Genomic DNA, 14,203 nt, shown 5'->3' on the forward strand with positions numbered 1-14,203 from the left:
ATTTTGTTTTTCAAGCTAGAAATTGGTGAAAAGTATCTAAACCTTTAATTGTAGACAAAACTCCCGAGTTGGTGAAGATGTATGTACGTTATTGCATCCATTCTTAGAACCGGTAAATGGTGTCATTGAAAACCTGTTTCTCAATTAATAAACTCCATTCTTTAAAATGTTTGTTCTAAACGTTTGAAAGCCTAATGAAGCATTACGTTTATCAATCTCTCCACATACGTGAAATTCTGGAGACGTCTTTCATTTTCTGGACAATCGTTAAAGTCTACTGAGCCTTTCATTTCGAAAAAGCATCGCAATCTTTTAATACGACGTTGTGTATTGAAGACAATTATGATAATGTTAAATGTTGATATATGTTAATGGTTTTTTCCCCATGTGGGTTTTCCCAGAATCTTTTTTCCCACGTACAAGTGGGTTTTTTTGATTGAAATTAACTTTTAAGTAGATTTACTTGTTGTTCGTTGTAATGTAATGCTCATTGGCATATATGGCATATTATATCAGAGACAATATTTTTAATTTATATATAACTAACAATGAAATTATCGGTGCTGAATTTCATAATTATCGCTTTAAAATAATTTAAATCATAGCGCGGCTCCTGTGGATCCCCTACAAGTTGACTTTTCTCCTGAAATCTGGGTTTGGCTTGTACGAATAAATCCCGCCCACAAATGCTTGTAGCTTCGCCAAGCCAAAACTGGAGTTCGTAAGGAAAGTCAACTTGTAGGGGATCCACTGGAGCCGCGCTATGCTTAAAGAAAATGCAACTTTCAAACCTAAATTAATAACAACATTTTTATTATTAGATTGCAATTACTTAACTCGGTAGTAACAACCCTTGTTCCACCTGAATTGGAAAATGAAAATTCAACAATCGACGGAAAGGTTATTAACCATATTTGGAGACTAAAACCAATTTACGTCCGGCCAAGCCAGGAACTTGAAAGACAATCATCTATACCAACTGATGAAACGATGTATGATTTACCTGAACTATCAACTGACGGCGAAAGTGAATTAAGTAGTGGGCTGGAATTGGAACTACCAGAAGCTTCCAATGCCAAAAGAAGCAAACGAGAAATAGAGCCCAGCAGTGCTTGCCCCTCCTATAATTCACAAGCCTCCTTTAACCCAATATCCACGCCAGTGAACAATCCACAAGCCACCTCAACGCCAGTGAACAATCCACAAGCCACCTCAACGCCAGTGAACAATCCACAAGCCACCTCAACGCCAGTGAACAATCCACAAGCCACCTCAACGCCAGTGAACAATCCACAAGCCACCTCAACGCCAGTCGACAATCCACAAGCCACCTCGACGCCAGTCGTTAATCTTCAAAATACCTCAACGCCAGTCATCAGTCTTCAAGACACCCAAACTCCACACTTATCAGAGGCTTATGTAAATTATTTGGATTTATTTCTAAATGATGACCTCGAAACCGAAGATACTGTACCCGGCGAATTTGGCGAAATTAGTGATTCTGGCAGTACATCCTTAATAAACATATTACCTGAAAAAAGCGATGATCTCAAATCCATTTTAAAAGAGCTCGCTGAAAACATAAGTGAAGATCAGACTTTTTATATTTCTATCAATAGAAAATCTCTCCTCGAATGTGCCTTAAGAGCCTTCAAAAAGCCATCTTACAAGCCGAACCTTAAGATGAGCGTATGTTTTACAGACAATTTACGAAAAAGGGACGACGGAACTACCATGCAGGCAACAATTGATGCTGGCGGACCAACTCGCGAATTCATGAGATTATTGATGAAAGAAATTATGAAGAGTCACGTTTTTACTGGACCCGAGTTTCAAAGGATGCTCAATCCCAACAGCACCGCCCGAAAGCAAGACCTGTATTACTACGCCTGTCTCATTGTATCAATATGCTTGGTTCATGGAGGCCAAGGTCCCAGATGCTTAAGCAAACTAATGTACGATTCCCTTGTGAAAGACTTACAAGATCTGACTCCTACCCTTGACGACGTTCCTGATTTTGACCTAAAAGAAAAGCTTAATGAAATTGATAAATGTGCAGATTTGGCGCGGTTACAAGACTTGGCAGAAAGGTTTTCTGATCTTAAATTACTGGCCGGATCAACGAAAGCCATCTTAACGCTTGATGATAAGAGAAATTTCTTGAATGACCTCCTTTACTTTTGCGTGTTTACCACAACTGCAGAACCCCGATGTCGATTCATTGAAGGTTTGAAGAATTTAGGCGCCCCAAGGCATTTGAAAACCAATTTGTTTTCGATGGCATTGAAATTACGGCGAATGATTTCCTGAGCTTATTTTCGGACATCGAATATTCAGATGACCACACATCGAAATTCGACAGCGAATGTAAAGCCATGCAATTCTTTATGGAATACTTAATGGATTGTCAAGAAAAGCTTACAGCTGTCTCTGTGAAAGATATCATGGTTTTCGCTACAGGCGCAGAAGGCATTCCACCTTTAGGTTTCGATACCCGTCCGTCAATTGGCTTTATTCATCCCGAAAATAACACTACTGAGGCTAAAAACAAGGTCACCCGTGTTCCAACAACAAGCACTTGCGCTCTTAAACTGAGCTTGCCAGTGATTCACGAGACTTACGAGTCTTTCCAAGACAGAATGGACTTTGCTTTTAGCAACACTGCTGGATTTCAAAAAATTTAAATTCTTCTAAGATAATTAAATTCAAAATTTGTTTCATTCTTTTTAACTCCTGGTAAGCTGGAACAGCATGCACTAACAGTGACGGATAAAAAAAATTGTACCCACCTCTAGTTCGTCAAATGTTATAGGAAAAGTTCAGGTAGCCTACAAGAAGGTAACCTTACAAGAAGGGCCTTTTTTATAAATATGAAAGGAAAAATATATAAAAAATATCTCTCAAAAACGAGGACTACTACGCTGCCGTTGGTTTTGTGGCGTCAGTTAAATCGAAACACTTAACCCCAACAGGATTGGTTGAATTCTCACAGGCTAAGAGAGGTAAGGGATAAGAGGTTCGATTTAGCAGACCCCACTAAACCAATTGCGGCGTAGTAGACCTCGTTTTTAAGATTAATTAAATGCTAATTATTTTGTTACAAGAGATTGTTTTTTTATACTTTTCTTTTTGTATTTAAAAAAGCCTTTATTTTAAGATATAATGTTATGTTACGCGAACTTTTACTTTAATATGCAAAAGAGCAAAAGACAGGGAGTAGGAGATAAGCGTTTCTTCATCCCATTTTTCATACCTCTAGATCCCCTTACTTTGAAAGAGTTTACGTATTTTTTTGCTATTACAATATTTTTCTATTCTTCCGATTAATCCCGCCTTTCAAAAGTCTGAATTGGCATTAAAACATTTTTTGTAACAGTGAGTTAAAATAAACATATTATTGATCTTCTTCAGTTGTGTCAAAATTCTCGACTACGTAAAAAATCTAATATTCGTAAGTAAATATTTATTCCATGATTTCCATCATCGGAAATGAGATCAATGGAATTCAGAAGTTCTCCATGAATTGCATCACCAGGATAAAAAGCACACTCGTCAACAATAACATTGTTGTCACTTTCAACGGGAATGCTGGAAATCTCATCCACGCCGTATAACAAAGGGTCGTTAACGTATTCAAAATCAGCATTTTGAATGTCTAATTCATTCATGGTTGACATACACCAAAGTTGAATAGGCGAGTAAGAATTTTCAGTGCTTAAGGAATGGTGGTTCCAAGCTTCGGTCAGCGATCTACACGATTTTCGAATTCTCGGTAAGAATACCAAATATAACGCGTATAAGTGCATTTCATTGTCGGCATCAAGGTAGCCTTCAACTTGCATAAACCGGAAAATGCCTTTAAAATAGGATGACACTAGACGATTTACTTCACGCCAAAGCCGTTCTATACGTTGGTTATGCACAGATAGACCTGTTATAAAGCTACCTCTATCCAAGCCACGATTATTCAACATAAATCTAGCAACTTCAATGTTCTCCATGCCCTTGTCTCCTCGAACCCTTAGAGGCAATCCATAAGACCTGACGCCCTCTTCAAAAAGACCCAAAACACTGCTCGCTCTGTTGTTAGAGAAGCATTGCAAATAAATTAAGTATCTACTGTATCCGTCGATGCATCCGTGAAACACGAGTCTCCAAGCTATCAATTTATGGTTTGAATCCATATGCCTGTAAATAAAATCTTATCAGGATGCCCTTAATTCATATTTTCGCGGTGTACGACTTGAGGTTTTCACTTACCAAAGAGCATTAGCTCCTTGAACATTGTATCTTCGTCTTGGGATAAGATTTCGTCGTCTAAGAGCTCTTCCCACAGGGTCTAATATATTTAGTCGCTCTCTCACTCTCCATCGTTGCACTCTTAATTTCGAGCTTCGCAAGGCACCAATAACGTACGTTTCTCCAATGTTGGGATTATTATTTAATATATTTGTAATAAATTGGTCAAGTTGGGCATCTGTTATAGGTTCGTAATTTCCACTTTCCAGGCAAAGATAAGAACGGTGTCGCTGAAGTGTTCGAACTGTTACTCCAAGAAATGACGCTACTCTCACCCACGACAAACCGACTGTACTTCGACAAAATTCTATCTGCTCAATAGTTAATTGATATCGCGGCCTTCCTACAGTGCATTCTCGCAAAACAGGGCAAATGTAAGGTTCTTCTACTTCCTCCCTAGTGTTTATAATATCCTCCATTTCGTTAACCAAAGAAGCAAATCCGTTATATACTACTTGAACTAAGTTAAGAAGGACGCCATTTGGATCGGGATTACGTTGAACAGAGGTTAAAATTGCTTCCAAAACTCTGCAGTGGCCTTGTAGCCTACGATGATTTATTTCAACAACATTAATATCCATTGAATAACGGTGTCGCAAACATTGCTCGTAAGCGTGTCTTAATTCACGAATGTAGTCCTCAACTTCGTTACAATTACAATGTAAACAGAAAACAATGATAACTAAACCTAATCTAAAAAATACAGACTTCATTTTGAATAATTTTGTTTCTAAGAGATACCAATATTGTGACTTTCTGCTATTATAAAGAACAGAAGACTGGGACGAGCTAACAAAACATTTTCCACGCTTCAATTTTACCTTCCCCTCTATCTGTTGACCCCCACAATCCCTCCCGGAGATTGAACAAGTGTCACTCTTGACCACCAACTTTCGACTAATATATATCACTTTTCGACTAAGATATATCAGATTTCGACTAATATATATCACTCTTCGACTAATATATATCAGATTTCGACTAATATATATATATATATCAGATTTCGACAAATATATATATATATATCAGATTTCGACTAATATATATCAGATTTCGACTAATATATATTCGATTTCGACTAATATATATCACATTTCGACTAATATATATCACATTTCGACTAATATATATCACATTTCGACTAATATATATCACATTTCGACTAATATATATCACATTTCGACTAATATATATCACATTTGGACTAAGATATACCAGTTATTTAGACGAATTTTGTTCGGTTTGGCGCCCCATAATTTATGACCATATTTAACGATATATTTTAGGCCACTGTGGAATTTAAGTGCAAAAGGAAAATCGATTAAACTAAAAGTTTATATAATAATTATTGTTGTAATTATAACAGATATGTGTATTGAATTCAACATTTCCACGAAAATTCAGTGTATAAATTTTATCGGTGTTTTTCAATATTTTTTCTATGAATAAACGTTGCTGTTTCAATAATTTTAGGAAATTATAACAAAAGTGCTGAGGGTTTTTCATACTTTAGTTAGCATAACATTGCCAATAATTCAACAATGCATGTTTTTGCTAGAGTATCTATGGACCGAATAGCTTCAATAGGCCAAAAGATCCAATTAAACAATACTAAGTGACGTTGCTCTATTAGTGATAAATACACGATAAAGGTTATTCGTTAGACTCGTAACGAACTGCACATAACATAAAAGTAAGGCAAATGTGCTTAATTTAAACGTAATCTAGATTATGTTGGCATCTTTTGCCAAAACGTAGAGCATTGATTGTTCATTCCTCAAGAGAGCATGTGGTGAGTCGAAATCCGTAATTCGTCCCTGATCAAGAACCATCACCCTTTGAAAAGTTAAAAGACATGAAATTAGGCAATCACATTGGTAAGTCTCTTTAATAGTTTTGGGTACCCGTTCACGGAGCAGGTCGGACTCCCGCCCCGATACCCGAATTTGACTTTTCAAATTTCTAAAACTACCCGGGCAGAAACATTTTCTTTCCGCTTCTACCCGTCTCAAGATCAAACTGGTTAAACTATATTTGAAACCAAGTGTCAAATTTGAATTTATTTGTCCTAACCTAAGCGTTATGTGTTAGTTTCATCCTAGAACAGTCTAGAATTTCAAAATTGTCCGAGGCTCCCCCGTTGAATCCCAGTACCAAAATTCTCTGGCGAAATCAGGATTTTTAAGTCAATGTGAATAGACGATAGTATCTGCCCCAAAGTATTTCCTGTGCCCATCAAACTCTATTTAAACAAATGGAAACCAAAACTTAAAGGAAGCTAAAAAACTGAGAAAGGCCCAACTTCAAGTTTGAAATAATCAATATAATTGTTGAATATTTCGAACTATTTAGATAATTTTCTCTACTTGAAAGACGCCCAATAGGCCTATTATCATTGTACCCGAGAAAAAATCGTTGTAACTTTTAATACCCCGACTGGTAACCGACAACCATTTTTCAGCTAAGCCTAATTACCCGGATATCCGAAGATATATCGGGTACCCTGCACCGATACCGTCAAGGAAATTTTTGACTATCCGAACCCGATTCGTTATCCAAACCCAAATAGTTTGGTATACTAACGTATCGTATTCCAAGATGGTGTTTATTCTGTGCGCAATGGTGATGATGGTAGAGATGGCGAATTCCTTCTTGATGGTCTCTTGAATGAGATCGTCGGTGTCCATGTCGACCGAGGCCGTCGCTTCGTCCAGGATCAGGATCTTGGTGTTCCTCAACAGGGCACGAGCCAAGCAGACCAACTGACGCTGTCCGACGCTCAGATTCTGCCCTCCTTCGACCACGGGGTGGTCCAGTCCCTGCTCGAGTGACGCCACGAAGGGCTTCAGGTGCGATTGTTCAAGTGCGGCCCACAGTCGCTGGTCATCCTTTTGTCCAAAGGGATCCAAGTTGAGTCTGAGCGTGCCCGAGAAGAGGATCGGATCTTGGGGGATGATGGTCAGCCGCGATCTCAAATCGGACAAGCCCAATCCATCCAAATCCACTCCGTCTATGACGATGTGACCGCGCACCCCCTCGATGAGACGGAAGAGCGCCAGCGTGAGAGACGACTTCCCAGCGCCTGTCCGCCCCACCACGCCCACCTTCTCTCCAGCTTCGATCCTTACATCTATGTCCTTCAAGACCAAATCCAATCCTTTTCGGTATCTAGTGCTGTAGTCCTGGAATATGATTTGTCCTTGTTGGGGCCAGTCAGATGGTGGTTGAGATTCTGGTTTCTCCCACTCGGCCTCGGACTCCAAACGACAGTATTCGTCAACTCTTTCTATGGAGACGACATTTGATTCCAAACACGTAGCGGCGGCGATGAAGACTTTAAGATATTGCAGAAGCTGCGATTTAAAAATATTAAATTAGTACTGTATTTGTAGAAAATAAATAACTGATCCACATGGCAGAAAACCCCGCACAATTTCTTTACAAAATTGAGGGGAAATTTTTATTAGCCAATGACATTAAAGAATATAACGAGGGGTTAGTCACTTGAATAATCAGGTGTACAAAACCGCCGAAATCGATTACTTGACATCAAGAATTCTTAAAAAATCATCAGTAATCACATTCATTCTTGTGGGTAATCAGGAATCTCCGCTAATCACTGGAAGTCACGTGAAAACTTAAGAAAATCGGAAATAATCACATGATTTACTAGTAATCTTTTGTAATCACTTCCGTAATCACACCTTTCGGGAAATAATCACACATAATCAATCGAAGAATTCGAAAATCCAAAATAAAAATCGTAATTGACTGAAAAACAAATAATCACTGCATTCATCGAAATTCAGGAAGTATCCAGTGGTAATCACGGCATTCACCAAAAAAATCATAGGAACAGAAATCGCAAATATTCTGAAGCAATAACAGGAAATCAGTGTAAATATTATGGAAATCATCGAAAATAATAGTAATCACGGAAATCATCGAAAATAATAGTAATCACGGAATTCAAGGAATTCATTCAGTAATCATCGGAATTCACATAAAAATTCAGAAATGAGTAATTAGGTGTACAAAATTTTGGCCAATGACTAACTCCTCGGAATATAATATATTTCATAGACAAGATCTGATCACGATTTCAATGTAAAGATAATTTTATATTACCAAGAAGGAATATACTATAAAAAGACATAAATTAGCGTCCGGTGCTCGCGTGATAGTCGACAATCCCCCTTCATGGGTGGGGAGAGGTTAGAAACAGACGCGGGACTTAATATTTTACTAGGACTGTTCACGAGCTCGAGCCAGCTCGGGCTCGTGACGAGCGAGCCGAGTTCGAGCCGAGCCGAGCCGCCACTTTTGCGGCTCGATTAATTAACGAGCGAGCTTTTTTATGGTCGAGCCGAGCCGAGCCGATAGGCATCGAGCCGAGCCGACTCGCGAGCCGGCTCGCGAGCTTAGTCACTGATATAGTGCTTTCCTTTCAGTCTTTATTCTCTCCACCAATAGCGTTCCGTTGTATCTTTACATGAAATAAAGCGTGGGAAAAATCTCTCGTCTCTAACCTTGAGCATATTTTAAAGAGCGGGTTTTACTGAACCACTACATTCCTAAACATGGGATGGCATTTATAGTCATTCTCAAGTTTGACGTTAGTAGTAGCAATTTTTTTTAATCATGTATATGTTAATCGAGCCAGCTCGGCTCGGCTCGATCATTTTCGAGCCGAGCCGAGCTAGAGCCGAGCCAAGACCCAGCTCGGCTCGAGTCGAGCCGAGCCGCCGTTTTTTTGACTCGAGCCGAGCCGAGCTTTTAAAAAGCTCGCTCAGCTCGGCTCGTGAACAGTCCTATATTTTACTCTTGCTTGTATGTTTTCCACCATCTATCTTACTCAAGTTACTCTATGTTTTCCACCATCTAACTCTTTTACCTTTTTACACTTGACTCGATTTAGAAATGAGTGTAGAACGATTTTCACGTAGAGTTACATATTCAACTCCATCAAGTTAGGTTCAAAACATTTAACAAGCTTGTTAATGGCAATTGAAAACAACTGTCGTGCCTTTGCAGCACCGCAGGCGGCCTCCATTTTCTGTTTACTTTGCTCGAGGCTTTTTTACCCTAGTCGGAATAAGTCATTCGCGTCTGTATGACCTATCCGCACGGGATCCAATGGGAAAGCGCAAATCAATGACGGACATGAAAGGGATGGGGCTTACTTGTCCTTTGACAGCGGCGTAAGAGTAGAAGCCTAAAATCTTGCAACCTAAGCCTTCTTATAGTATATTCCTTCTTGATAATCTATATCTATATAAATCAAAGTCCTGACTGACTGACTGACTGACAGACTGACTGACTGATAATCAACGCCCAGCCCAAACCGCTAGCCCTAGAAGGCTGAACATTTGCAGGAACGTTACTCATGAGTAGTAGGCGCGTACAAAGAAAGATTTTTCCAATCCGCCGCCATCTTAAAAAATGGCGCCCAGAAATGTAAAAACTCTTCTCTATGCAACAAAGTCCGCGCGTTTCAACCGATTTCAAAAATATTTAGTACACGGGTTTCCTATAACCTATAGACGGACTGAATGGTCTTTTGGGTTCGATTTGTTGCCATCTTTTTAAATAGCGGCCAAAAACTTAAAACCATTCTTTATGGAATAATGTCCGCGTGAAAAGTAATAAAAAATGTCCCGACGGGCTGACGGGCAACGCCGAGTGCCTAGGGTGCTACAAAAATATTAGGCATCACGTAAAATCTACCCATTCTTTGTATCATTTTGATGGAAGTTCTTATTACACGCGAGCGACGCCGCGGGTAACAGCTAGTACTTTATAATCTAAAAATTATGAATCAAAAACACCTTTATTTAATCCATTTTTGGGTGAGAAATTAATTCTGATTTTAACGTTGTTGATCGAAAATGTTTAATATGATAGAATTCAATGTCCGAAGAATTTAAAGGCTAAATATATAATCGGATTTAAATTAGCAGTTCGGTGTGTAATTTTAGGAAGCCGAAGGTTCGAAGATCAAATCCATGCAAGTCATAACATAGATTTGCGGTTAAGTTTAATATATTCCAATATGATAATGGACAAGAGATGTTACTCGAGACTAGAGATGGGCCGATACCGATGCCATATCGGTATCGGTACCGATATTTGGCTTTAACCGATGCATCGGTATCGGTTAAAAAGGAACCGTTATTTCTACCCGATATTTTTTAAAGAAAAATACTTATATTGAGAGTAGATAGCGCCAGAAGACTTAATATTTAACGAATCACAAGCCTAGAGAATTACACCAGAGTGAGCAGACGTATAACTGGGGATTCTTTTACTCCAAAGAGAAGTCGCCCGAAATCTTATCGAGTAATCGGTTTCATAATTCCTTAACGACCAAAATCTGTTTTTGGGTTCTAATTTTAAAAGCATAACAATTCATCAACATATTAACGTGACCAAACTAGCTTCGACCCTTCACGAAAAAAAGAATGGCGGCATTAGGTGTACCTATTCTAAAAATACTTCGTCGCAAAACTTGATTACAGTGATATTTAGTCGCTTCGTTTTCATTGCTAGCGCTTACCCGATCGGCATTAGCCAAGATCAATCCTACGAAATTAGCTGATAGAGTCGCTTTGCTGAAAATTAAGAACATTGCCGTGCAAAACATCAAGCAATTGCCCAAGATATTGTAGCGTACTGTCAGCCACCTGAAAAAATAATAGCATTTTATCGACTATGAAAAATTAGTAGCGACTTGGAATGTTCTCTTTGCTTTGCATCGCTAGTGTGGTTTCAACCCAAATGTAAAAATGTAGTGTGAATGCTGTCGCTTTAAAACGACAAAGACGCAATTGAAACTAGAATTTGATGACTTAATTACAAAATAACCTTTGCGCCATATTCATGATGTAATTAGAAGCACTGCATTCGTCGATCAGTTCCAGGAAGTGCCCTTCGAAGATCTCCCCGGCGTCACAAGCCCTGATGACAGTGCTGCCAATCACTGATCCTCCCACGTGCGAAAACAAGAGGGAATTTCTCAAGCTTGTTATGCGCTTGAATTGCCGATTGCTCGCCATCAAGAAACGCTGTGAAAGATATGGGAAAATCTTCAATTTAAATTCAATATTAATTTCCCACCGCCAAGGCCTCTTTCCCGGTTGTGCAACCCATAATATAGGGGCGTGTCAAGAACTGTATTTTTGAAGTAGTAGTGTTACTATTTCGTGGAGTAGTGAACTAGTGACTGGCCAATATCACATGATTATTTATTTAATGACTTTGGATAGATTTAACGGAAATACCAATGCCCATTCTCAATGTATTGATAACGATACACATGCGCTGTAGAATTCTATTTGAGCTAAGCCTTGCCCATTCAAAACACATTATACATCCTTTTGAGGGTTTTTCGAGACTTATTAAAAAATCATATTAAATGTCTGTTAAATTTAGAAAATGTTGATAATAATCTTGACTATTTTCAATGTTTAATGGTAGGATTTCTATTTTTCTAGTCTCTTTTGAACCGCTCCAAGCTCTGAAACGCAAACAACTCCCAGATTATTAAAGATCAAAAGCGGCTACCCCTCACTCGATACGAATTCCGTGTTTAAGCATGGCGATTAATTATTGAGTGTGATGCTGAGTCATTAATTATGAATGGACACTGCAATCGAGTTCCTACCTGAAGAAAAAAGTATCCAAGGACAACAACAATGCAGGGAATTACAAATAATGGTAAATATATTGCAATTCCTAACGGGAAAACAACCAAAAATATCAATCCTCTATTGGTTAGTCTTAACATTGCAGGCAATTGCTGGTCGAGGGCGTCAATATCTTGTGAGAAACGATTGAGTATCCTTCCAACGAGGGTCGTTTCGAAGAAGAACATGGGAGAGCGAAATACGCTGTCGAGCATTTTCCTATGTAGAAAGTTAGCCGCTTGTTGACAGCGAAAGACGTTCATGATTATACCGATAAATCCCAAAAGGGCTTGGATTAGACCAAGAACGACTAAGACCAATATACGAGTTTCCTTTAAACCTTGGTTCGCTTTAAAATCTTCTTTGGAGTCCTCGCACCACAGAGACAGCCAGTACACTGACGCGAAGTTAAAGACGGCGGAACTGATGGTTATTACTTCGAAGATCGCACACCATGTTATCCCATAGGCTTTAAAATATTGTCTGTATTGTGATACGGATATCTGAAAATGCGCATAACATTATCATGAGGAAAATAGTGTGTTGAGAATTTTAGTTCTCAAGAAGCCAAGGAGAGTCCAAACTCTCCTCGTATATAAAAGTTCACATACATTTCCTTCTTTAAGCGTTTCTTTGGTGGTGATTTTTGCCTCATCTTCATCGGAGACTTTTCCTTCGGAAGCAAGATGAAAACTTCCAACTTTGGTACTTAACGTACTACGAAATTAAATTACCAAAAATCATAAATTAGCAAAGCGTGTTCAACTTGAAAAAATTAATTCAAAACAATTTAAAATAAGGGCTATCTCTACAAACAGTACACGTCTAATGGTGGTTAACCAAAAACGAAATTTGGTTATTATTTGAAGTATATAGTTCATTTCTATGACTTCTGCTACGTACTGGCCGTAGAAATATACTCACGGCGGTTCTTCTTTATTCCCCTCGCTCATTTCACTCATGTGTTGGGCGAAATAATCTCTAGCCACTCCATGACGACTCATGATTTCATCGTAGGTTCCCCTCTCGATGATTCGTCCGTTGTTCATGAAGAAGATCTCGTCCACTTCTCGAATGAAGCTCAAGTTGTGCGTCACTAAAACTCTCGTCTGTAAGAGAGTGAATTGCTATTTGTCGAGCCAACTACCAACAGAAGGAACTTGCACAAGCAAGTGACTCATGAGCGTTTATTTGCGTTAAAAGCATCAATATATTTTCATCACTTTTCGAGCGGCTATTGTTGAAGTTACAGGAATTTAAATCAAAATCTATGCATTTGATATACGAAATTTCAGCTGATATTTCTCAGTAAAGAAACTAACTTTCCGGGTCGTCATATTCAACTAATATTGGGAGCATTTAAACAAAACAAAGCGTCGATATCTCATTTTGATTAGTGGATCCTAAGCGCTTTCTCAGAAAATATGAGTAACGTTATTTACTTTCATTCGGAGTAATCCCTTTGGTCCGGTGACTTCGTTGAAGAGATGTTTGGCCACGTGTGAGTCAACTGCCCCCAAAGGGTCATCAAAGAGATATATATCGTCATCGCGGTAAATTGCTCTGGCTATGTTAACCCTTTGCTTCTGACCACCACTCAAGTTGATACCCTATCATGTAAACGAACACATTACTAACGTAAGCAGCCATCTATGGAACTATGAATAAAACGTCGCTACGTCAGGTTTTTCAGTCTATTTCCACAGCTTCCCGTGAAACAGACCTTATATCCACTGTCCTATATTAAGCGAGCGGAAACGCAAGACCTCTCGCGATTATCACTGTATCCAAGGGCTTGATAGTGTAATCATGTTGAGCCGCACTTGATGGAAACATTATCATAGTTACTTCCCATAAATCATGCGCTTTTGATCTTTATTTCTAAACGTATTTAAGAAGCCAGCAACAATAACAACCTTCCTCTGTTTCAAAACCCCACCGTCATAAAATGGCAGCGCCATAAATCAGGGAGGAGTAGAAATGGAGACGTGTTTTGGAGTGAACTACACCGCGAACCTAAACTCCAACAGTGAGAGAGTTGCTATGTTGCACCCTCTATCCAACAGAAAATATACTAGTAAACCAATTTTCCAACATTCAATTTACTCTCGTTGTGCGAGTTAAGCTTTACGGTTGTCAGTCTGAAAAGAGCGAACAATATCTCTCCTTTTCTACTCGTGCCTGGTACAACTTTATGGCGCTTTGATTCTATGCCT

At 38.9% G+C, this 14,203-nt stretch overlaps 2 protein-coding genes and 1 long non-coding RNA gene across 3 annotated transcripts; 1 reads left to right on the top strand and 2 right to left on the bottom strand.

Moving 5' to 3' along the window:
• Nucleotides 1–3,416: 3,416 nt before the first annotated feature.
• LOC149596250 (uncharacterized) lies at nucleotides 3,417–4,184 on the bottom strand. Its single transcript, XM_089861412.1, has one exon. The coding sequence runs from the start codon at nucleotides 4,182–4,184 to the stop codon at nucleotides 3,417–3,419; it is 768 nt and encodes a 255-aa protein (XP_089717538.1).
• A 312-nt stretch (nucleotides 4,185–4,496) lies between these two features.
• LOC149596251 (uncharacterized) lies at nucleotides 4,497–5,002 on the top strand. Its single transcript, XR_016379394.1, has 2 exons — nucleotides 4,497–4,673; nucleotides 4,733–5,002. It is a non-coding gene; the product is annotated as an uncharacterized LOC149596251 (long non-coding RNA).
• A 1,024-nt stretch (nucleotides 5,003–6,026) lies between these two features.
• LOC149596252 (ATP-binding cassette sub-family C member 1-like) lies at nucleotides 6,027–13,829 on the bottom strand. The gene is made up of 10 exons (XM_089861413.1): nucleotides 13,770–13,829; nucleotides 13,711–13,725; nucleotides 13,430–13,597; nucleotides 12,912–13,096; nucleotides 12,599–12,704; nucleotides 12,011–12,490; nucleotides 11,167–11,366; nucleotides 10,859–10,985; nucleotides 6,886–7,655; nucleotides 6,027–6,375 (listed from the first exon to the last, which is right to left on the bottom strand). The coding sequence occupies exons 1-10, from the start codon at nucleotides 13,827–13,829 to the stop codon at nucleotides 6,027–6,029; spliced, it is 2,460 nt and encodes an 819-aa protein (XP_089717539.1).
• Between the last annotated feature and the right edge of the window lie 374 nt (nucleotides 13,830–14,203).

This window comes from Phalangium opilio, unplaced genomic scaffold (assembly GCF_054372755.1).
Source record: "Phalangium opilio isolate 3A_F unplaced genomic scaffold, DU_Popi_V2 ptg000390l_1, whole genome shotgun sequence".
Classification (NCBI taxonomy): domain Eukaryota; kingdom Metazoa; phylum Arthropoda; class Arachnida; order Opiliones; family Phalangiidae; genus Phalangium; species Phalangium opilio.

Bases quoted from the DNA above. Each gene is read 5' to 3' on its own strand.
- LOC149596250 (XM_089861412.1), bottom strand. From the start codon at position 4,184: ATGGATTCAAACCATAAATTGATAGCTTGGAGACTCGTGTTTCACGGA.
- LOC149596252 (XM_089861413.1), bottom strand. From the start codon at position 13,829: ATGATAATGTTTCCATCAAGTGCGGCTCAACATGATTACACTATCAAG. The intron at 10,986-11,166 runs GTTATTTTGTAA...TTATTTTTTCAG, and splicing joins ATCATGAATATGGCGCAAAG to GTGGCTGACAGTACGCTACA. The intron at 7,656-10,858 runs GTAAGCGCTAGC...TTTAAATCGCAG, and splicing joins TCTTGGCTAATGCCGATCGG to CTTCTGCAATATCTTAAAGT.